The sequence below is a fragment of the Carassius carassius genome, chromosome 34 (genome assembly GCF_963082965.1).
Source record: "Carassius carassius chromosome 34, fCarCar2.1, whole genome shotgun sequence".
NCBI classification, from domain to species: domain Eukaryota; kingdom Metazoa; phylum Chordata; class Actinopteri; order Cypriniformes; family Cyprinidae; genus Carassius; species Carassius carassius.
This window is the reverse complement of record NC_081788.1, coordinates 28,321,365-28,345,435: the sequence shown is the minus strand read 5'-3', so window position 1 is coordinate 28,345,435 and position 24,071 is coordinate 28,321,365. Positions and strand designations below refer to the sequence as shown.

General features: G+C 38.5%; 1 protein-coding gene across 1 annotated transcript in view; it reads right to left on the bottom strand.

The window, feature by feature from the left end:
- Window positions 1–3,565: 3,565 nt before the first annotated feature.
- The window catches only part of LOC132114959 (homeobox protein cut-like 2), a 157,733-nt gene continuing 137,227 nt past the window's right edge, over window positions 3,566–24,071 (bottom strand). Inside the window, exons 12-22 of the mRNA XM_059523361.1 lie at window positions 23,730–23,788; window positions 23,602–23,650; window positions 23,203–23,305; window positions 21,825–22,469; window positions 20,601–20,699; window positions 18,388–19,211; window positions 15,771–15,948; window positions 9,331–9,618; window positions 7,257–7,445; window positions 6,131–6,407; window positions 3,566–4,962 (exon numbers count right to left, since the gene is read on the bottom strand). Of these exons, the coding sequence (XP_059379344.1) occupies window positions 4,284–4,962; window positions 6,131–6,407; window positions 7,257–7,445; window positions 9,331–9,618; window positions 15,771–15,948; window positions 18,388–19,211; window positions 20,601–20,699; window positions 21,825–22,469; window positions 23,203–23,305; window positions 23,602–23,650; window positions 23,730–23,788 (3,390 nt within the window). The 3' untranslated portion in view covers window positions 3,566–4,283. The remainder of the gene's footprint in view (window positions 4,963–6,130; window positions 6,408–7,256; window positions 7,446–9,330; window positions 9,619–15,770; window positions 15,949–18,387; window positions 19,212–20,600; window positions 20,700–21,824; window positions 22,470–23,202; window positions 23,306–23,601; window positions 23,651–23,729; window positions 23,789–24,071) is intronic.

Genomic DNA, 24,071 nt, shown 5'->3' with positions numbered 1-24,071 from the left:
TTGAAATATTATTTTGGAGCACTGATGGGAAACAGCTAACATTGTTATAATTTTTTAAAATTAAAGTCATTAGAATTATATCGATTTCAATAGTAGATTTACAAGTGTCAAAATTGATATTTTTGCACTGGTTAAAAGGTCAGGACCTCTGATGTGGGGCATTTTAAGAGCATGAAATGTTTTAATGATCTAACAGGTTAATTTTCTTTGAAATAATTTGTCACCAAAGTAATAATTCTCACACAAAAACGATGCATTTGTGCCACTACGAAAAGTCAAAGTGTAGCATATTTGTGGAAAGTAAACAGTTTCCTCCTTTATAACCTGCAGGAAGTGAAACCTTGTGTAAGTGCTTATGCAATAAACACTCAAACATTCTCAGTCCTTGCGAATAAAAAGGTAGTATAGTAAATGAAAGCAGTTTAGAATGACCCAAAAAACTGTTGTCATCAGAGATTTTTATTACATGAACAGTAACATGAGAGATAAAAAAACAAGTAGTCATTGTTATTTCACTTTAACCAGCAGTAATGGTTCCTGAAGGCATCAGTCCCAAGCGTTCATATGAGATGCATTCAGATATTGTTCAGAATTTGGTTGCTTTTTAATCATAAGTTTATGAATTCTAGCACATGATATTCTTATTTCCAATTGTTCAGATCTACAAATCAGATTTACACTTCGTCGAGAACACTTAAAGAAAAGCAAACGGCGGTTAGGAACAGTAAACGCTGACCAGTGCTGTGACCTGACAGGTTTTGTAAAGCTTAGAGAAGCAAGTCTACCCTGAGAGAAGTTTCTAGAACATGGGCAAGCTTGCCAGACCACCTCTGGCTCTATGTGTTTGGTTAATATAACTGTACACTCTTAATAAATATCATCAGCACGCTAGTGTCAAGGACCTAATAGGATATATCCCTTTCAGTAAATGTGTAATATTTATATATATATTTACATGTTTTAAGATCCGATCCTCAGTACTATTAAGACAAGTGTGCAAGTGTTCTTTTCTAACAACCTCAACGAGACATGAAGGCAAAGACTTGTGGAACACAATGCAGAAGAATTCACCATTTTCTAAGTGCTGGGTGTATTTTCTAGTGTGGTACCGAGGAGCTGCAAATATCCAGTATAAAATGAGATACAGTAGGAAAGGAACATCAGTGTTTTCAAATATCATAAATAAAAAACAGCATTTCAATCGATCAACAGCAGCAAAAACACACCAAAGAAGAACATCTGGACAGATCGGACACATTTTTTCAGCAGAGCTTTGACACTTTTTGTGATTTCAGATGCTTCGTGAGAGAGTTTGTACAAAACAAACAGGCCGTTCTTTTCGGGAAAACGGTGTTTGTTTTGCTTTGGTCATCGTGTTCAAATCTGCTTCAGATTTAGTATTATTCAGTTCTGGACCTGAAACTGACTCTTCACAAGCATGTGAATGCAAATGTTTCCATCAACGTAATTTACTGAGCAGCATTTGCGCAAACTATCTGTCAGTTTACTCTTCCATGTCAACTATAATCTGTTGTTTCACCATGACAGAAGAGAATCTTGATCAAGAAAAATTTAGCTAGGTTCAAGTTGTTTATAGCAACCTGAATATCACTTAAATTATAAAAAATTAAATGGCGCAGGAGGCCGGGAACCACTAGAGGGCCTCAGCAAACTTCCAAATTCCATTCTTAATACAAAAATGACTATTCATTTAAAAAAAAACAGCTAGAAATCAGTTTGTTTTCCGTTTCTGTTATAAGAAGAGGGGAAAATACTGGAGGAAATATCTTACTCTATATTGCACTGCAAAAATGATTTTCTTACTCCGTGTTTTCATCTAGTTTTCAAGTAGACAGTCTTGTTTGCTAAAACATTAATTAAAATTAAGTGACTTTGAGCTTAAAGCAAGGGGGAAAATAGCTGAACCTGTTTTCCCTTTGAATAAATTTATTCCATCTGTTTGTAGTATTTGATTGTTTTTCTTGCACTGAGCAAAAACTTAATTGATTTTGATGACTCTTTCTGAAAACAAGACTTAATGTTACGTCATTTTGCATATCAAGTAAATGTATCTTGATTTAAGGATTTTCAGATGTTTGTACTGAATGCACTGAACAAGCATTCACATAAGCACTTGCACAGAGTGTGTTTCTGGCCTTTTAGTAAAACTTCTCCTGCAGTAGAAAGAGCACCTGGAAATAAGTATCAAAATCACTAAAATACAGCAAAGTAGACAAAGTGCTCATGGGATACGAAATAAACAATTAAAGCACAATAAAACAGATTTTCATCTGATGTCCAGTATGTCATATTTCAATTTTAAGTGCATTTATTTTAAACTCCCTGCTAAAATAGGTCTTAATAATTATAAAATGACTTGAACATAAAGTGTCACACCGCCGTAGTCATTCTCCACAGGAACCGTCCTCATGAGGAGCAGACGTCATGTTGGGAGGAGGTGGCTGGAGGAGGTTTACAGAGACACACGACTCTCATGCAGGAGCAAACACAGACGGAGAGATGGATGAAGAATGAGAAGACGAGTACGGCATGTTCCTGGCACCCCGAGACCACCACTGCATCACTGATCAGTTTAAAACATATGCATGCAAACAATTCCCCATGAAAACCTATCCCACCCCACCAGTCGGTGCTCCTTGAGGCTTAAATTATATCCAAAGCTTTGGGTCAAAAAGTATATTTCTGACATTGGAGTTTGCAGGAGGTGCACCGGCCATTGTGTTTGTTTGTGTGAGACCAGCTCGTCGAGACAGTGAGGTACATGTGCCATGAATTATTGAGGATTTGCAATCTGTTTCTTACTCAGTATTTTTGTTTTGTTTTCCATTAAAAAAAAAAGTTTTAAAATCAAAATACATTTATTTGAGCAGCAAAATAACTTAAAATATGATGTCTCTGACACTTATAGAAAAAAAATATCAGTCAGTGGGGAAAGAAAAATAAATTAAATTCAAAGGGGAAATTTTCTTTTTTATTACCACACTGACATATTTTCTCTTGTTTTAAGCATAAGCTTATTTAATTTTGATGATTTTTTTAAATTATAATTTTTTTAAATCTTGATTTAAGTATGTTTATACAGGAAAACAAGACCAAGTTTATGCTTAAAGCAAGAAAAAAATCTGCCAATGTGGTAAGAAAATAAATTTGTCAAATATTTACATCAAAGGCAAAACAAGATCTTCTCATCTCATTGATAAATATTTTTCTTGTTTTAAGCAAAAAATAGCTTTTAATTTTCATTAATGTTTCAGATGAGAAGCAAAATGACAAGATATTAAGCCTTGTTTTCTTAAAAAAAACATCAAACAAGAAAAATAACATCAATGGGTGTAAGATAAATGATGTAAAACAAGATTTAATGCAAGATTCTTATTCTTATTCTATTGATAGATTTTTTTTTTCGTGTTTTAAGCAAAAAAAATCACTTAATTATATCAGAGAACATTTTTTGCTTCTCAAGTAAATGCATCTCGATTTAAGAATGTTTAGAACTGAAAAAACAAAACTGAATATGAAAAAGATTTTTTGTAGTGTGTAAACTGTGCACAAGAGCTCTGGTGTAAAACCTCCAAGTATCTAACCAAAAAGAAAAGAAAAAAATGACACGTTCACAAAAACAAAAATGCATCTACCGTCTTACCAACTTTTTTTTTACATTTCCTTTTCTCTTGTTTTTGCCATTTTTCTCTTTTTATAGTATCGCTCAAGTATATCACAGGTTACTATCTAGAGAGGAAACAGAGGGTAAATGATGTTCCATGCTACATCTTGTTCAGTGAAGGCTATTGCAGACGACTTCTACAACACACACAATCACACGTTGTACGCTTGTATAACAAAAGATCCAAAACATGTCACCAAGAAACTAAATACATATGCAATGTTCACTATTTAGAGTCTTTTAGGACTATCCCTCGGTCAGAGTGAAGCTGTCGCACGTCACTTGACTCCGCTGTCCCGTCTTACAGACAAAAGTTGAAAAACTGCTATTCAAAAATTAGCAAATTTGGTCATTGTCTCTCTCTCTCTTTTTTTTTATTAAGTAGTGCTTTTTGATGGCTTAAGACAGAGGTCTTTTATTTAATAATCTCACCCAGTGGCAATCTACAAGTCGTCAGTGTGCATTTCATGACACTGCTACGTTAACTCCTCAAAACCAGCTAGTGCTGTGACGCAGAATCCAAAGTGACTTTATTAAAATACCTAAAATGTGTTTATAAAGATCTGACGCTTATGATCTTCTTACAGAGCGTGAATCTCTAGAACTCCCACTCGAGCGTCTCCTCACGGTTGGCGGCCCGCTCCAGGCGATGGATGATGTTGTTGAGGTTGGCCATCTTCTCGTTGCGTCTCTGAGTGCTTTTGTTGAGTTTGGGGTTGAGCGAGGGTGAGTGATGGTGGTTCGTGGCCGGCGGGTTGGATGGTGATGGGGAGATGGGGGCGGAAGAGGACGGGACGGGGGACACGGACATCATGAGGCCGGGCGAGGACGCGGCGGAGGGCGAGTTGAGTGACACCTCCAGGCTGCCCCGGGACGGTTCGGATGAAGCCTTGAAGCTGACGGGATCCTCAGGCGACTTCTCCAGCTCCTCGCCCTCATGGCTGTTCCTCTGCGGCTCCTCGTCTTTGACGCCCAGCGAGCAGTGCTGGGGTGTTTCTGGGTCGCTTTTGAGCTGGGCGAACTGGATGCCGATTGAAAAGCACTTGGCCTGCTGCAGACGGAGCTCCTCGTCTTCATCCGGCTCACTGGTCTCCTGTTTGACAGTGAACCGGCGTGGGGCGGCGCTCAGAGGGCGGCTGCGGACAGCCGAGGGCTGCTTCCTGTCATCGCGGTCAGATACAGGGCTGTGGGATGTCAGCGGGGAGTAGTTGTTGTGCTCGGCGTCAGTGTCATTGTCTTGGAGACCCTCCATCAGGACCTCTCGCCGCATACGAGACCTGTTGAAAGGATGATGATGAAACAAAGAGGAAATACATTTACTGTTTTTATTTTTATCAGAATGCTACATTGGTGTCACACATGATCAATCAGTGTTGTTATTGCCAACTAAAACAATTAAAAAAAATCAGTAATTGAAATAAAATTAAATATAAATACTGAAATTTGTATCTGAAATAAGTAGAAATGCTACAATTATTCAATCGAAAATAAAAATGAATTAAAGCTATACAGAAATATTTAAATAAAAAAAACAGCATATAACAAAATAACTTAAACTAAGGTTAAAAATAAAACTGAAAATATAAAAATAAAAGCAAATCAAAATATTATCAAATACTATAATAGTATATAAGTAACAGTACAATAACGCTGTATTGCATGTGTAATTCAGTAAATCCAGTTACTGTCTTAAAAGTAAAAAATAACTGAAATGCACGTTTAAGTTTAAATAGAAAATTAATAACTAAACTAAAAATTAATTAAAACTCTAATGAAATATATAAAAACAAATCAAAATTAAATAAGCAAATTAAAAGCATAAAAATAAAAGCTAATTCAAAATATCATTAAATACTGTAGTATATAAATAACAGTAAAATAACACAGGATCTCAGTACATTGCATGTGTAATTCAACAAAAATTCAGTTATTGTCTGAAAAACATGGCATAGAAAATAAATCAGTTTAAGCTGAAATATTTAAATTAATAAAACTAAAATATAAATATAAAAAAATAATAATAAAAATACTAAAACATCACCTAAAATAAAAATAAAAATGACAGCAAATTTGAAATATTAATAATATATCAATAACACTAAAATAATCCTAGTTCTCAGCACTTCCACTTATTGTCTTTAACATTTTAAATCAAATTTATTAGTAAAATGTCTTTTGGACCTATAAAAGGGTGTTTTATTGAATGGGATACACGGTGTGCTCTGCTAGTGATTGGGGGGAACAAAGGTGTAATTTTAAGAATTGTTTATTTTGGGGGTATGTTGGAAAGTTCATGCCACAGTACAGATGTAGTTACAGGGCTTTCTCGTCTTTCTATTTTAAACTCCTCAGTTGTCCAGCAGGGGGAGCCAAACTCCCATTCAAAGCTTCAAACACTAACAAGAGCTCAGACACAGTCTTTACCAGGTAAAAAGCAGAACACACCTGTAGTTGTGGAACCAGTTGATGACGGTGTTGGTTTTGAGGTTGAGTTGGGCGGCCAGCATCTCGATGGTGTGCTGAGAGGGGTACGGCTCCTGCAGATACGCCTTCGTCAGAGCCTCCTTCTCCTCGGCCGCCAGCACCACGCGGGGTTTCTTGGCCTGGCTGAAGGGGCAGAGCTCCAGCGGGGTCAGACCTGGACTGATGCAGTCTGAATGAGCGCCGAGGGAATCACTGTCTGAGCCGGGACTCAACAGACCGTATCGCCTCTTCAGATACGCTGGACAAAACCAAAGACACTCTGTTTAACAGCAGTTTAATACTTGCTACAAATTATGATCATCTGCATCTTCAGAGCAAGTGGGTCATATGTAATATAATGCCAAAAAGAGTTTCAGATGAAATGCTATAACAAATAAAAACTCATTAAAGCTACTGTATATAGAAATATTAAAAATAATAATAAAATGACAAATGCATATAACATCATATAGACTGTATAGAAACAAAAGCTAATTGCAAATACTTAATACTATAAAAGTATATAAATAACACTAAAACTGGATCTCACTACACTGCATGTTTAATTCAGCAAATCCACTTATTGACTGAAAAATAAACAATTTATTAATAAAGTTAGGACAAAAAACGGTCGTATAATGTATAACACAATGAATAAAAAATTTAATTTTAAAATTAATAAAACAAAAAAAAAACAGTAATACTTAACATGCAATAAAAATAATAAAAAAGCCAAATTGCTACAATTCAAAAGAAAACAAAAAATGTAAAAATAAAAGCAGTTTAAAATATTATTTCTATATAGCTTAATTTTTCAGTTTTTGAAATTTTAGTATTTTAAGTAGAGTTTATTTTATTTTATTTATTATTTTAGTAATTTTCATTCAGCTTTTTAAGTTATACAGTATTCTAATATTTATTTTTAATTTTAAGCTTGATTTCGATTAAAGAAAATGATTTTTAATAGATCGAACAACATTAGCTTATAAATAGCACTGGATCTCACTATTTTAAAGCAAGTTCATTAATAAAATGTCTTAATATTTGGATCTAGAAGCTGAACGGGCACAGAATCAGTGAAGAACTGAATCGATGTCTGTTCTCTCACCTTTCTTCTCCAGTTTCTTGACGTCTCTGAGTTTGTCGACGTTGTGCGGGTCGTTGAGCCACAGCTGCATGCGGACGAACGGCTCGCGGCCCTTCAGACTGAGCTTGTGCCACGGCTTCGGTCTGGACAGCAGGTCAGACACTGAACCCTGAGTCAATCCCAGAATGCTCTCTCCAAACAGACGCTGACCTGCATCAACACACACACACACACACACACACACACATACATATATACTGACAGTTACCAATCCACCTCCAGTCCATAGAATCCTACATTCAACATGAATCCGTTCAAACTCTCCATTACAATGAACGTTTTTTGTTTACACTAGTTTTTTATTCAATTATTATTATTATTATTTTTAGAAATTAACACGTTTGTTCAGCAAGGATGCATTAAATTGATCAAAAGTAACGGTTATAATGTTACCATAGATTTCTAATTCAAATAAATGATTTCTTCCCACCCCGAACTTTCTATGCATTAAAAAATCCTGATGTAAAATGTATTTCCATAAAATATTGTGCAGCAGAAATGTTTTTTGAGCAGCAGATCAATATATCAGAATGATTTCTGAAGATCATGTGACACTGAAGACTGGAGGAATGATGCTGGAAATACAGCTGTGCATCACAGAAATAAAATACAGTTTAACAATAAACTACAATAGAAAATGGATATTTAAATTTGTAACATTATTTCAAAATATTCCTGTTTTTTTGTGTTTCTGATCAAATAAATGCAGCTTTGCTGAACACAAGAGATTTATTTAATAAACATAAAAAAATCCATATTATTCTAACTTTTGATTGGTAGTGCATACTATTATAGTATTTCTTAATATTTTAAATTAGCATTCATTTTTAGTTTGTTCTAGTCATTCTGTCATATTCATGTTGTTTTATTCATACAGCTCTAATAAGTGTATATAATACTATTGTATTTATTGAAATTTTGAACCAGCTTTAATTTTTTCAGTTTTCATTTTAGTTTTAGTAATGTTGTTACATGATGTTGTCATATTATATATATATATATATATATTATACACTTCTTATAGCTTTAATTAATTTTTACTTAATGAAGGCAATGTTTCTATTTATCATTCAACTTCTCAAGGTTATATTTGTCATCTAATATATATATTTTTATATATATATATCATTTTAATGACAGAAAATTGAGTGAAGCTAAACTTGAAATTGTTTTGCATTATACTTTATACTCATTTTCATGACCATTAAAAAGAATTTAATTTTAATGACAGAAAACTGTTTCTAATAGTTTTAGTTATCAGTAACAACATTTTATCAAATAAATGCAGCCTTGGCGTAGAACAAAACCATGTCAGAAATCTTCATTTCAAATGGAATAAAATACAGTAAATGAAGCCTAACCTTAACATATTCATCATTTTGCCATCAGAACTATAATTACCTGAAAATCATTATTTTTTCTCTCCCTGTAATACAAAATTATAATATAATATATTATTTATTGTAATTTTTATTACACATTTTCATCATTTAATTTTTTTAACTATTGTAATATACTCATTACTTTATTTTTTAGTGAAATGCAGGAAAACAAACAGTTATTGTGTTTAAGCACTACAGTGAGTGAAGCTGAACTTGAAACTGTTTTGCATAATACTTTCGTTTTCATGACCATTAAAAATAATTATCATTTTAATGACAGAAAACTGTTTCTAATAGTTTTAGTTATAAGTAACAACATTTGATCAAATAAATGCAGCCTTGGCGGAGCACAAAAGTACCCAAACCTTGTCAAAAATCTTCATTTTACATAGAATAAAATGCTGATATTCATACAGTGTAAAAATGATGTACATCCTTGCATCTCACTCGATTTTTTTCCATTACCATCTATAGCACAGCTGTTCATACAAGTTATTTATTTTGCAATATTTTTCTTTATATTTTTTTGTCTTTGTGTTGTTGTCTCTGTGCACTGGAAGCTTATGTCACTAAAACAAATTCCTTGTCTAAGCATGCATACTTGAATAAAGCTCTTTCTGATTTTGTGCTGTGTATGGCGTGCTGTAAATCACCTAAGTTGTTGTCGGTCAGCACTTCCTTCACTCTCTTGGTGATGGTGTATGTGTCCAGCTCTGGGGATATGGCCACCAGCTCCTGGATGCCCAGCGGTGTGTGAGGCTGCTGCGGGACCATCATGCCCAGTGTGCTCTTCCCTCCATGGGTCTCGGTGTGCTGCGGCTGCTGGTTCTCTTTACTGCTCTCCAGCGCCAGACTCACAGGCTCCAGGGTCACGCTGGGGTGTCCGTCTTCGGGACTCGGAGGAGGGGACGGGGACGAGTGGCTCGTCATGGGGCTCTTATCTGAGAACCAACAACCAAAGATTAGAAAAATTATTACAGTCAAAACACTTTTTATTATTTAAGTGGTAGAGCATTGCGTTAGCAGCGCAAGGTTGTGGGTTCGATTCCCAGGGAACACGTTAGGTAAAAACTGTTAGCCTGAATGCACTGTATATGCATAAATTTAAAAACACTAAAACTGTGCAATACCAAGTCTATGAAAGGATAACAAAAATATTTCAAATATAAACTAAAAGGGTTTATGCTTAAAACAAGAAAATTATAATAATAATCTGCCAGTGAGGTAAGACTTAAAATTACGTTGTCAGGACTCGGGTATGATCTGTCCTTTTTTCTTTCTTTTTTTACTTTGTTTATTTTTTATATATTTTTTTTTCATTTCTAATCATTTTTCTACACTTGTATTCGTTTTTTTCAATTTTTTCTCTCTTTGACTTTTAACATATTTTCTCTGGATTTTCTTCCCTTCGCTCTAGCGCTAGCTGATCTCGCTCAGCAATCTTTTTTGGACTTTCCTTCTGTTAATAAAGTTACCATTTTCACCCTCATCCGCTCTTGGGTCCTTATCTGTCCTGACACCACACACTGACCAAGAATGGACCCAGCGGAAGGCTCAACTTGGCAGTCGGCCTTGGAGCATCAGGGAGTGATGTTGGGGCGTCACGAGATGGAACTGTCTTCCACCCGTCACTCTGTAGACGCCTTGTTGGATCAAATCGCGGATTTGGTGGGTCGACTCGATCGTCTCACTCGAGAGGATTTCCCTTCACCGCCTTCGGGCCTCTCCCGTCCGCTTTCTCCTCTGAGCCGAGAGTGAATAACCCCCCCATGTTTTTTCCCGGTGAGCCTACTAGTTGTAAAGCATTCCTTATTCAGTGCGGCGTGGTGTTTTCTCTACAAGCTCGAACCTACGCATCAGATGTCTCCAAGGTGGCGTATGTCATCTCCCTGCTCTCAGGTACTGCTGTATGGGGATCACAGGCCGGGTGCTGTTCTGACTTCAGTTCTTTTAAGGAGGAGATGATTAAGACTTTTGATCAGTCTGTTTTTGGCAAGGAGGCGTCCCGACTGTTAGCGCGTCTTTAACAGGGCAGACGTTCAGTGGCAGATTACTCAGTGCAGGTCCGCACCCTGGCCGCTACTTATGGATGGAACACCGAGGCCCTTATCACTCGTTTTTTAGAGGGTCTCAATGACTCAGTCAAAGATGAACTATTTGCCCGCGAGGTTCCTGAACAGTTGGATGATGTGATCAGTCTGTCCCTCCGCATAGACGCCAGGAGAGAGCTACGCCGTCGAGTTCGAGCAGACTCCGAGCCAGTCACGTTCGCCCCTCCATCCCAGAGTGCAGAGGAGTGTGAGCCTATGCAGGTGGATCGCTTGCGCCTCACGCCCAAGGAGAAACAGCGCCGCCTGTTGGAGGGTCTGTGCCTATATTGCGCGGCTCAAGGACACCGAGCCTCCTGTCCTGCTAAGGCTGCTCGTTCGCATAATTTGAGTGGTACTGCCATTTCCCCAACTCACAGGTCACGCACTCATCTATCGGTGTCTCTGTTCACTAAACGCTCTTTGTTTAAGGCTTCAGCACTCGTTGATTCAGGAGCAGAGGGCAACTTCATTGATGAAGAATGGGCACGTTCTAGGTTATACCCATCCAATCCCTGCAGTCACCTATAGTCACTCATGGACTCGATGGCCAGCCACTTATGCAGATATCTCGGATCACTGATTCGGTGAGTGTTCTTACCTCCGGGAACCACCGGGAGGACCTCAGATTCCTAGTCTGTAAATCTCCGTCTGTCCCTTTGGTATTGGGTCATCCTTGGCTCGTTCGTCACGGGCCGAACATTAACTGGGTAGACAATTTAGTTTTGTCATGGAGTCAATATTGCCATACACATTGCCTTCTGCCTGCTCTCTCCCCGGTCTGTTTCTGTTTCCCTACAGGAGGAGGAGGCGGATCTTTCTCGAGTTCCTGCTTGTTACCATGATCTGCGGGCGGTCTTCAGCAGGTCCCGGGCTGTATCTCTTTCTCCCCACCGACCGTATGATTGTGCCATCGATCTCCTCCCTGGTACTTCTCCGCCTCGCGGATGGTTGTAATCTCTCTTCGCGCCTGAGCGCGAAGCGATGGAGAAGTATTTAAGTGATTTAAGTGATTCTCTGGCAGCCGGTATTATTTGTCCCTCTTCTTCTCTGGCCGGAGCGGGGTTCTTTTTCGTGAAGAAGAAGGATGGCTCTCTGCGCCCCTGTATAGACTATCGAAGGTTGAATGACATCACAGTTAAGAACCGGTACCCTCTGCCGTTGATGTCTTCGGCCTTCGATCTCTTGCAGGGGGCCGAGTTCTTCACGAAATTGGATCTTCAAAATGCTTACCATCTAGTGCGGATCAGGGAGGGGGACGAATGGAAGACCGCGTTTAACACGGCTCGTGGGCACTTTGAATATCGGGTTCCCCCCTTCGGCTTATCCAACGCCCCAGCTGTCTTTCAAGCACTTGTCAACGATGTGCTGAGGGACATGATCGACAGATTCGTTTTCGTTTATTTGGATGACATCTTAATTTTCTCTTCTTTTCAGGATCATGTCCAGCACGTCCAACAGGTGCTTCAGCGGCTGTTAGAGAATCAGCTGTTTGTTAAGGCGGAGAAGTGCGAGTTCCACGTTCAGTCAGTTTCGTTCTTGGGACACATCATCTCGATGGGGGGATTCGCATGGACCCTGCGAAGGTGAGGGCCGTCTCAGAATGGCCGGCACCTGATTCCCGCAAGGTGTTACAGCGGTTCCTGGGTTTCACCAATTTCTATAGGCGATTCATCAGGAACTTCGGGCAGGTGGCGGCCCCTCTGACCGCGCTAACCTCCACCAAAGTCAACTTCTGTTGGTCAGGCGGCGTTCGATGAATTAAAACGTAGATTCACATCAGCCCCCATCCTGGTGACTCCAGATACTTCCCCGCAGTTCATGGTTGAGGTGGATGCGTCAGAGGTTGGTGTCGATGCCGTGCTCTCCCAGGTATCGTCCTTAGATAACAAACTGCATCCTTGTGCTTTTTTTCACACCGTTTGTCTCCCGCAGAACGAAACTACGACATCGGTGATCTCGAGTTGTTGGCGGTTCGACTGGCTTTGGGGGAGTGGCGTCACTGGCTGGAGGGAGTGGCCATTCCATTTCTGGTGTTGACTGACCACAAACATTTGGAGTACATTCGGTCTACACGCCGGCTAAACGCCAGACAGGCTCAGTGGGCGCTCTTCTTTGGGCGCTTCGACTTCACCCTCTCTTACCGACCCGGGTCCAAGAACGCTAAACCCGACGCGCTGTCACGTCTTTTCGCTTCTCCAGGCGATCGGCCCCCCGACACTATAATACCTCCGGGGTGCGTGCTGGGGGCGCTTACCTGGGGAATCGAGAAGCTCGTCAGATGAGCACAGGGGGGAGTCGGGGTGTCCCACGGGTCTGCTCTTCGTGCCCAAGTCAGTTAGCTCCGTTGTTCTCCAGTGGGGTCACTCCTCCAAAATCATGAGCCATCCAGGAGTGAGGAGGTCGCTGGCTGCCATCCGCCAGCGGTTTTGGTGGCCTGCCATGGCGGAGGATGTACACCGGTTCGTGGGGGCGTGTCCGGTCTGTGCTCAAAATAAATTTTCTAATTCTCCTCCCGCTGGTCTGTTAATGCTGCTTCCCATCCCATCCCGCCCCTGGTCCCATATTGCCCTGGATTTTGTGGTTGGACTCCCTCCATCCAGTGGCAATACTGTAATTCTCATCGTAGTGTGTCGCTTTTCCAAAGCGGTCCACTTCGTTCCCCTTCCTAAACTCCCCTCGGCTAAAGAAATGGCCCGGGTGGTCATTGATCACGTCTTCCGGATTCAAGGCCTTTTAGAGGACGTGGTTTCTGACAGGGGGCCCCAGTTCGTTTCGCAATTTTTGGAGAGAGTTCTGTCAGATTGGAGCCTCCGCGAGTCTGTCGTCAGGCTTTCATCCACAGACCAACGGCCAGACCGAGCGTGCCAACCAGGATCTCAGTCGGATGCTCGGCTGCCTGGCATCCCATAACCCCTCCTCCTGGAGTGATCAACTCGCGTGGGCAGAATATGCTCACAACTCGTTACCGGTGTCGTCTACAGGTATGTCCCCGTTCATGTGTAGTCTGGGTTTTCAGCCTCCTCTGTTTTCTTCCCAGGGCTCCGAGGCAGCTGTTCCCTCAGTTCAGGCTTTTGTTCAGCGTTGTTGCCGCACCTGGAGGAGTGCCAGGGAGGCGCTTATCCGAGCTAGGGGACGCGTTAAGACTGCCGCAGACCGCCACCGTAGGTTGATGCCTCATTATGTCTGCAGACAACGCGTGTGGCTCTCCACCAAGGACTTGCCACTGAGGGTCCCATCGCGAAAGTTGGCACCTAAGTTCGTTGGACCATACCGTGTTTCCAAGGTCATCAACCCGGTGACGGTCTGTCTCCGGGTGCCCAATTCTCTTCGTCGTGTGTATCCTGTCTTCCATGTGTCCAAAGTTAAATCTGTCTTGCGTTCTCCCCATTCCCCTACTGTGTCTTCCCCTGTCGCCCCCCCCTCCTGTTATGGTTGATGGTTCTCCTGCGTATAAGGTTAGGAGAATCTTGGACTCCAGACATCGTGGGCGGGGACATCAGTACCTAGTGGACTGGGAGGGGTACGGTCCGTAGGAGAGATGTTGGGTTCCTGCTTGGGACTTCCTGGACCGCTCGCTCATCGACCAGTTTCACCAACGCGGGCCTTCTTCCTCGGGGTGCCGGGAGGCGCTCCTGGGGGAGGGGGTACTGTCAGGACTCGGGTATGATCTGTCCTTTTTTCTTCCTTTTTTTACTTTTTAAATTTTTTTTTGTTTCTACTCATTTTTCTACACTTGTATTCGTTTTGTTTCCATTTTTTCTCTCTCTTTGACTTTTAATATATTTTCTCTGGATTTTCTTCCCTTCGCTCTAGCGCCAGCTGATCTCGCTCAGCAATCTAGGCTCTTACTCACCCTATTTATTCTTTTTTTTTATTATTTTGATTTCACTCCTCCTTGTCAGTGTGTTCTGTGATGTTTTGGAGTTTGGCTTCGGTTCTGTCCTGTTCCTCCTTTCTGGTCAGTACGCTCGTTGGTTTGTCTGCCCGGTTGGTGTAACGTGTGCTTTGCCCTCAGAGGATTTCGGACTGCTCTTCTGGTTCTCGACCTGGACTGTTTTTGACCTTGATACTGCCTGCATGCTGAGCGCACGACCTGCCCGCTGTGCAGTTGGAAGTTAAGACTGAGTTTTTTCCAGAGTTGGGTTTTTTTTTTTTTGGACGTTCCTTCTGTTAATAAAGTTACCATTTTCAGCCTCATCCGCTCTTGGGTCCTTATCTGTCCTGACAGACGTGTTATTTATAAAACTTGAATTAAGTTTGTTTTTCTTAACCCACTGCCAAATATTTGTTCATGTTTTAAGCATAAACTGTATTAATTTTAATGTTTTTTGTTTTTTTAAGAAACCAATAATTAATAACTTAAGCAATTTTGCTTCTCAAGTAAATGTAAATGGATTTAAGAATTTGTATATATTTATTCTTGAGAATAAGACACAAATACTAAGAAATATTTTTTTGCAGTGTAGGAAATAAGAAATTGTATTTTGCATACAGTAAATAAAGCCTAACTTTAACATATTCAGCACTTTGCCAATTATTTTTTTTCTCTCATTGTAATACAAAATCATTGTAATTTATACTATAAATGATGTTTTAGAAACATTATTATAATAATTATAATTTATATTAGACATTTTCATAATTTTTGTAAAAATTTTAATTAAATTAAATTTATGCATTTAGTAGACACTTTAATGCAAAGCGACTTACAGTGCATTCTGGCTATCGATTTTATATATATATATATATATATATATATATATATATATATATATATATGAAAGAGAATTGTGAAATTGTAAAAAAAATTTTTTTTAAATGAAAATACAGGAAAAAAAGAATATTATTATATAAAATATAAAAAAAGATATTATTTAAACATTCTATCATGACTACTATGTAATAGTAATTAATATTTAAACCTAAACTACTTCTGGGAATTACAGAGATGAAGCCATGTTTAGGATGTGTTGTTAGTGCTGGTGATCATGACTGACCCTGACCCTGACTGTGACTGTGGCTGTGGCTGTGGCCGGACAGTGAGCTGAGTCCGTGACCCAGCTGGTCCAGCAGCCAGAGCTGCATGCGTATGAACGGCTCGCGGCCCTTCTGAGTGAGCTTACTCCAGGGTTTAGGTCTGGATAACATGTCACTCACGCTGCCCTGAGACAAACCCAGCACCTGCAAGAGACACAGAGACATTCAGATGAGTCTGAACTAACAATGCTCATCATAAAACCAGAACCTTACTGCTTGCAATCAGCTTTTCATTGGCAAATATTCAAGTGACCACTAGATGGAAGAAAAGGCAATCCAATAGCTTCTGACACTATTGATCAAAAGCTTGGGGTCAGTTTAGTAAAAGAAAGGACACATTAAATTGATCAATAGTGACAGTAAAGACATCTAGAATATTACAAAAGATTTCGGTTTCAAATAAATGGTGTTTTTATCATGGTTTTTACAAAAATATTCAACTGTTTCCAACATTAATAATTATATAAAAAAAGCAGCAAATCAGCATATTAGAATGATTTCTGAAGATCATGTGACACTGAAGACTGGAGGAATGATGCTGAAAATTCAGCTTTGCATCACAGAAATAAATTATATTTTAAAATATATTACAATAGAAAAGTTATTTTCAAATTGCAATATTACAATATTCCTCAATATGACTGATTTTCCAGTATTTCTTAACAAAACAATACAGCCTTGGTAAGTACAAGAGACTTCTTTCTTGTAATAACAAACAGATTAGTCATTCCCAATAAGACAACAAACATGTATTAAGGAAGTAAATATGGCTTTGATTTAGTAAAAAAAAAAATTTATGTTGATTCTTTATTATAATATAATATAATATAATATAATATAATATAATATAATATAATATAATATAATATAATATAATATAATATAATATAATAGGAAAAGTAAAAAAACTAACTTATTTTTAGTTCTAATCATAGTCTGGTTGAAATACTATAAAAGCTTTTAAACAAAAAATAAATAAATAAAAATTTTAATGGAAAATACAGAGAATATAAAAATAAAAACATTTAAAAAAATGAATAAAAAAATTAAAAATATGAATAAAATATTAGTAGTATATTAATAATACTGATAAAAAAAGTTTGTAAATGGAAAATACTTTCGTGTGTTTGCAAAAAAAAAAAAAAAACTATTCCAGCAAGAATGTGTTTGCACACATAATCATAGAAAAATTTATATATTTTTCATGGACATATTTGAACTTGAGAAATGGTGTGTTCTGACGTCTTTCTGCGGTTGAATCAAGATACCCTCTGATGTTCTTTCATGTTTATTTCCTGCAGTAACTGGCAAAGAGGAGGAGATGATCAGTTCACGAGATGCTACAGTGATCTGTGACCACACAATATAGACGGTTTCATGGCTGCGGTGCCTTCTACAAACGCAGTTAAAGTCAAGGTGATGACTGAAGTTGGGCTCATGTGGTTGTGCTGTGGGATGTGTTTCCCATACATTTATTAATTTTTGGAGACTCGCCACGATTTTAAAACTGATCGATTTTCAAAAAGGCTTCGTTGAATAAACATTAGTAACGTTACGTACTGCACGTTTAATAATAATAATAATTCCCTACATTTATATGTTTAAATATCAAAACGAGGCACAGGTGTTTTTATGTCACTATTTCTGAAGGAAGACTTGCATGTTATATGCCTGATAACGCAGCGTTTGTGAGCGTAGCTCTGCCTTGTTTATAGCTGTTACTGGGGAAACCTCTATTTCCCGCGCTTTATGCATCTCCTGCTCGGAAATAATTAATTTGCATTTTCATTAAGTCCACCTGATTTACGCAGCAAACATATTTAGTTTGTTATCAAAAAAAAATATCTCCTCTAGAGGGACTTGGCTGTTGTTATTGATTCTATTTGGAAGTCTACCGGAAGTTAAGTTAGGGCCACAAAAGCGCGCATGTAACGTTTGTTTATGTTGTTGCCGTTGAAACCATCTATAGAACCACAAAAAGCTATTAACTGTTTACATTTCTTTAAAAAATAACAGAATTTGAAAGTTGAGACTTTGTTTCATACCAGAAGTAACCTGCTTTGTTCTGTCTGTCAGTTTCTTGAGTCCATTCTGAGCTTAGATTCTGAACCTAAAATAATCAATCGTAAAATTCAAAAAGGTTGAAGCGAATTACAAGGGTGTTCAAAGTGGGCTGTGTTTACATTACTCTTGCGTCATAAAAGCATTCTGAGCTAAGGTGAAATTAAGGTTACATGACTCTTTAGCACTCTTCTTCATGAGCATTTGAGTGTGCAGATGAAAACTAGATTAGAGCGCCATCTGCTGTTAAAAACTAATCTCAGAATCGATTCCAGAGGAATCGCGATGCATCCTGAAAATCTCCGAATCGATCCACGAATCGATTGTGCATCGATTTATCGTCCCAGCCCTAATATTGATGCTTCACGCTACTGGGTATATTAAGTTGACTTTCTTTAGACACAGTAAGGTACATACTTCTCTATATATAGTATACTGCACCGATGACGTTTGTCTTTGCACTGAGCATGTTTTCCCATTTTAAAAGTTTCGCTTGTTGGACTTTGTTATATATAACCCCACCTTCTCTCCGAAGATCCTCTGGCAGATCCCGTTCTTGGCCAGTTTTTCCTTCACCTGCCGGGTGAGTTCGAGGGTGTCCACCTCGCGGTACATGTACATCTCGTACTGCTCCGGGGTCAGCGGCGGGACGGTGGGCTTCAGGGTTCGGGGGATGTAGGTGGGGTAATACGACACCCGTCCTCCTCCACCGGGCGGCTCGCCGCTGACCGACGCGTCCGGCTCCACCTTGATCTCCAGCGGCCGTCCCAACACTGGCTCGTCCTCCGGCGCAGACGCTTCCTCACCGTTTGCAGGGCAGTCTCCATTCTCCATCCGTGGCCAGGGACGAGGCATGGACGAATGTCCCGTGGACGAGGAGGAGGAGAGCGACGGAGACACGGAGGTGAACGGGTGAGAGGTGCCACCCATCATCACGACCGCACCGCGCTCTGTGGACCAGTGCTGGTCGAAATACGTGCCAGCTTCGCCGATCTCCGACTTCACCTTACGGATGATGTTTTGAACGAAGGCGGCTGGAGACAGGACATTCAGAGGCATCTGAGGGCTGCCGGTGGGATTGGACACACACGTTGGCACGGACACACCCTCTTCCTGTTTGATGAAGGGTGGTGTGGGGGTCAGCTGTCCCTTGGCTGGATCCTGCAGGGCGAGACGCTCGCTGGAGGACGCCCGGCTGCACACCTCCATCTCCAGCAGGGCCTGCTGCTGCGCCTGCATCTCTCGACGAGCCTGCTCCAGGATGCTCTTGATGGTTTCATCAGAACTGCTGCTTCCTCCAGAGCTGTTACGTCCTGATGAACAGCCCAAAGATGACTTACAATCACCTGTCCAACACAAACAGATCCGAACCCGAGTTTGCATTGCGAGTCAAAAGTAGTTTTAATATGACATGGCTTCTTTAAAAAGTGGTGTGCAAGACACACGATCGGTCAAATTATCACTAGCACGTGTGTAGAACAACATATATTATTCGTAAAATTATTGTAATAAATAAAATAATAAATTATTTTAATATTAATATATAAAGAAATTATAAAATAGTATTAAATATGTAATAGTTAAGGTTTTTATTTATATTGAAAAAATTATATTTTTGTTAATACTATAATAAAATAAATATTTTATTATTATAAAATAACTAGCACTAGTATGTATGTGTAAATATTTTGTATTAAAATTATTATACAAATAAATAAATTAATGTATAAATGTAATTCTAAATGAATATTAAATATTTATATAATAGTAAAACTTTTACAATATATTTTTTATTTGATAATACAATAACAAAATAAATATTGTAAATATTTAATTATAAAAATATTATGAATACTATATATATATATATATATATATATATATATAAAACATTAAAAGTATTTATTTGTATTAATACTCTGTATTTGATTAAATTATACAATAATAAAACAAGTATTTAAAATATTTAATTAATATAAAAATATTTATTATTATTTAGTTATTTATTAACAATTACATAGAGCAGACAGACATGTTATTAGTATTGTGTTTTTACTAGCATATTTAACCCATAATTTTGTAATTGCTTGCACCCACTCACTGCAAAATTATTTTTGTTGATAAACAAGATAAATATACTTGAGCAGCAAAATTGCTAAATAAATGTTTATGCATGCTTATATTTTTTGTTCTATTATAAAAATATGATTTAAAATATTTTTATGCTCCAAGACACTGTAAATATATATTTTTCATCTGTATTTAAATTTTTTAATCTGTAACATTTTTTAATAAACAAGATAAATTTACCATAGAAACAAAATTACATAAGAGAGTAAGAGAATATATTTCTAGAGAACATTTTTTGGCAATTATTTTAAATTGAATTATTTTATTTTAGTATACGTATAGCTCATGTTGTTATAGCTAGGTTTAAACGCACATGTAAGCTGTATTTATGTTCTATCTATATTTATGTTAAAATAAAAATACATTGGATTCAGGATATACTGTCTAGTCACGTAATTTGGCTCCTCAGATCCCTTTTTTTTGTTTTGTTTTGAACAACGAGTAGAAGATTCCAACAGACATCAGACATTCTATTATGCAAATCAATCCTGTAAAAGTCATGTATGCGCAGATGAAAGCTGGGTTCACGGATGCTGTGTTGTTGTTGTGTAGGCAGCAGTGTGAGATTCAGAAACTGACTGTGGATTCAGTGTCTTTGTACCCACCTCTTTGTGACTGGATCTCCTTCTTGGCCTGTTCTAGAATGTTCTTGATGGCATCATCTGACCCAGTTTCAGGAGTTCGGATGCGAGGAGTGATGCTCCCTGTCGGAGAGGGTAAAGGAGAGAGAGGAGAGGTGAGTGGGCCGGCTGATCAGAGCGAAGCTCCAAAGCTTGCGTTTGATTGCTAGATCAATAGCTGCCTTTGAGAAGCTGGCATCAAGTGAGGGTGCGCTAACACGAGAACGCTTCACTTTCAAAACCCAGAAAGAGAGCATCACAACAAGTGCAGGGTTTGGGAATGAGCGCGGAAGCTGCACGCAAATACAGTGCGAGAAACGCTTGTACAGGAAACCGGACTAGTTGTCTCTGGGGGTCTGAAACGGTTTGGTGGGGTTTAGAGGGATGAGACTTCAGGATGTCAGATGGGCCTGTGGGATTGAGCCAAGACATGAAACACAATTCACAAACCACTGAACTTCTATAATGTGGTATCAAATCAGAAGGAAATAGCAGGTGGATGATATTGGTTGTGATTTTATATATTTTTACCATGAAGATGATATTGTGTATCAGAATTTTAGACTTTGTGGTTATTTAAATTCATGCATTATTGTTGTATTTACTGTAAATCAACATTAATCCTTACTCTGAAATCTGATTGGTTAAATAAGGATGCTGCTCCAAGAAGATCTTCTGCATGACATAAATGTAAATTAACCAAATGCATCCAAGAAAAACACTTTCATATATTAAATAAATAAATAAATATGGTTTATCAATACAGCATTATTAAATATTTTATCTTAATAAATATTTGTAATAAATATTTTGTTATATATTTCTGGTTGGTCTAGCTAATGTTTAATTAATTGTAATTTTTTGTAAGTGTAACATTTAATTACAATCTTTATTTTTTTTTACTTAATAATGTATTTAATAATTTGATTTCATTTATCAAAATAAACTGTAGAAAAAAATATATACACATTTTATTATCAATAAATAAAAACAATACATATAAATAGTTTAGCATGATACAGATAAGCATTATTTTATTGACATATTTGACCACATAAAATGTTGAGCTGTATTTCCCTTGAAAAGCATACTGTGGTACAGTGATGAGGTCAAGGTTTCAGGTAGATCTAGCTAATGTGTTTGTCAGTAAAGAAACTGCCTCTTTGAATTGAAAGGCAGGATTTCTCTGGACAGGTTCCTTCCACTCACCTCGCTGGCGAACCTGGATGGTGCGTAACGCCAGGATGTTCTGCTCGTCCGACAGGAACTGCTTCATTTTGATGAAAGGCTCTTTGCCCTTGACGGTGAGCTTCCTCCAGGGTTTGGGGCGAGCTAGGATCTCGCTGACCGAGCCCTGCGAGAGGCCCAGCACGTAGTGTCCGAACACACGCTGACCGATGTTGTGTTTCAGCAGCTGCTCTTTGACCTGAAAAGCAATATCTGCCGTGTCCACCTGGTCTTCGTCTCCTCCCCCTGAGCTTCCGCTCTCCGATTGGTCACTTGGCATGCCTGTCTCAATGGCGACGGGCATTGAGGCGTTCTGATTGGCTGACATGAGGGCCGCTTTGGCGGCGTAGAGGGCGGTGGGGAACGCCATGATGGAGCTGCCGTCTTTCTTGAAGAGCGGAGACAGGAGCTGCTTCTGCAGGAGCTGATCTCCGGGAAGTTTCTCGCCCGAGAAGGGCGACACTGAGAAGGGGCGGGGCATTTCATGGGCGGAGGAAGGCGTGTCAGTGATGGGCGGTCCTGGGCTGGAGGAAGAGAGGCCATCTATGGGCAAAGTTCCTGGAGGAGAGGAATACGAGCCCACCGGGCGACTCACATCCTTCCTGGAGTCCTCAGAGTGACCCTCATCTTAGACAGAGAGGAAACATATGTTTATTTGATCAAATTGACAGTTATGTGTAAATTCTGACTGGATATCCAATACCGCTGATGTGACCAAATATTTGATACATTTAAAAATCTAAAATATTCTACAGTTTAGCATTAACATTTAATTTTAATATAATCATTCAATTTAATTTGAATTAATGTACTATTTTAAATTAGGATTTTGAATTTATTTAATTTGATTTGAGCATAGAATACTTAGAATACATTATTAATGAATTGTTATTAATAAATAAAAACAGAAAATAAAATAAAAAAACAATATAAAGCATTATTAAACAACATACATAAAATGCTTACTGTAGTTGCATTACCATAGTACCCTTTACCATGATTCAGCATGAATTACACATTCATGTACCATGATATAAAGGCAGGGTTATCTTAGTATCACTGAGATACTTTTATAAGTTATGTATATTAAATATTTAAATTAATGTTTTTCAATTTATTTATTTATTTTTTAAAATATGTCTATATTGTTTTATTCATTTTAATTTCAGTTTTAGTTTTTTTTACTACATCACGATAAACTTGATGTTGCTTTTGCAGCTTTTGTTGCTTTTTTCAGTTAACATTTCACATTTCAAGTAACAAAAACTATTTGTTCATCATAATATCCAAGGTACTTCAAAGACGGAAATGCAAAGTTCAGTGAGTGATACTTCATGACTGTAAACAGACACATCTTTACCGCTGTTGTGTAACGCTCTGACTTTATCCACAAGAAATCTGTGAGAGGGCAGAAAGGCGTCTTTGTCCAGCAGCAGAGCCTCAGCGGAGCCTTTGGCTGATTCCTGCACACACACACACACACACACACACACACACACACACACACACACACACACACACACACACACACACACACACACACACACACTCTCAAGATTGATGCAGATCTACATTCTGGATGACACTAGTGAGGCGTTCACACAGATCAATATGGCGTTTCCTCATTGACAGATGCAAGCAACTGTTTATCATGGAGAACTTTATTTGTCTGTCATTTGAGAGGGTCTGTGACCTTACATATATCGATATAACACAGGACTCTTATATATTCCTGCAGAAGAACATTTGCTTCACTCACCTGGGATGAACTTCCGTTGGCTGATGCCAGTTTCATGGCTTTCAGGATGCTGAAGAAGACATGACGATATGTTAACATAAGCATCATCGTTCATCATCTTTATAGCATGTGTTCCTGCAGAAACTCACCTGAGTTCAGTTTTGATCTCTTCATAATCCATCTGAGACTGTAGCTTGGCCTCCAGAGTCTGTGAAGACAAGAGATGTTAATTATGGGTCATCTATAAATTATTACAGTCCAGAGAGACAACAGCCAGGCTAAATCTGATTTGTTAGGTTTCTTATAAATCAAAATAATGCTTTAAACATAAACTGCTACTCAAAAGTTTGGGCTTGGTTTATTTTTTTTTAAATAAATGTCTTCTATGTGTATATATCTTAAAATGTAATTTATTCCTATGATCCGCAGCTGAATTTTCAGCATCATTCCTCCAGTCTTCAGTGTCACATGATCTTCAGAAATCATGAAAA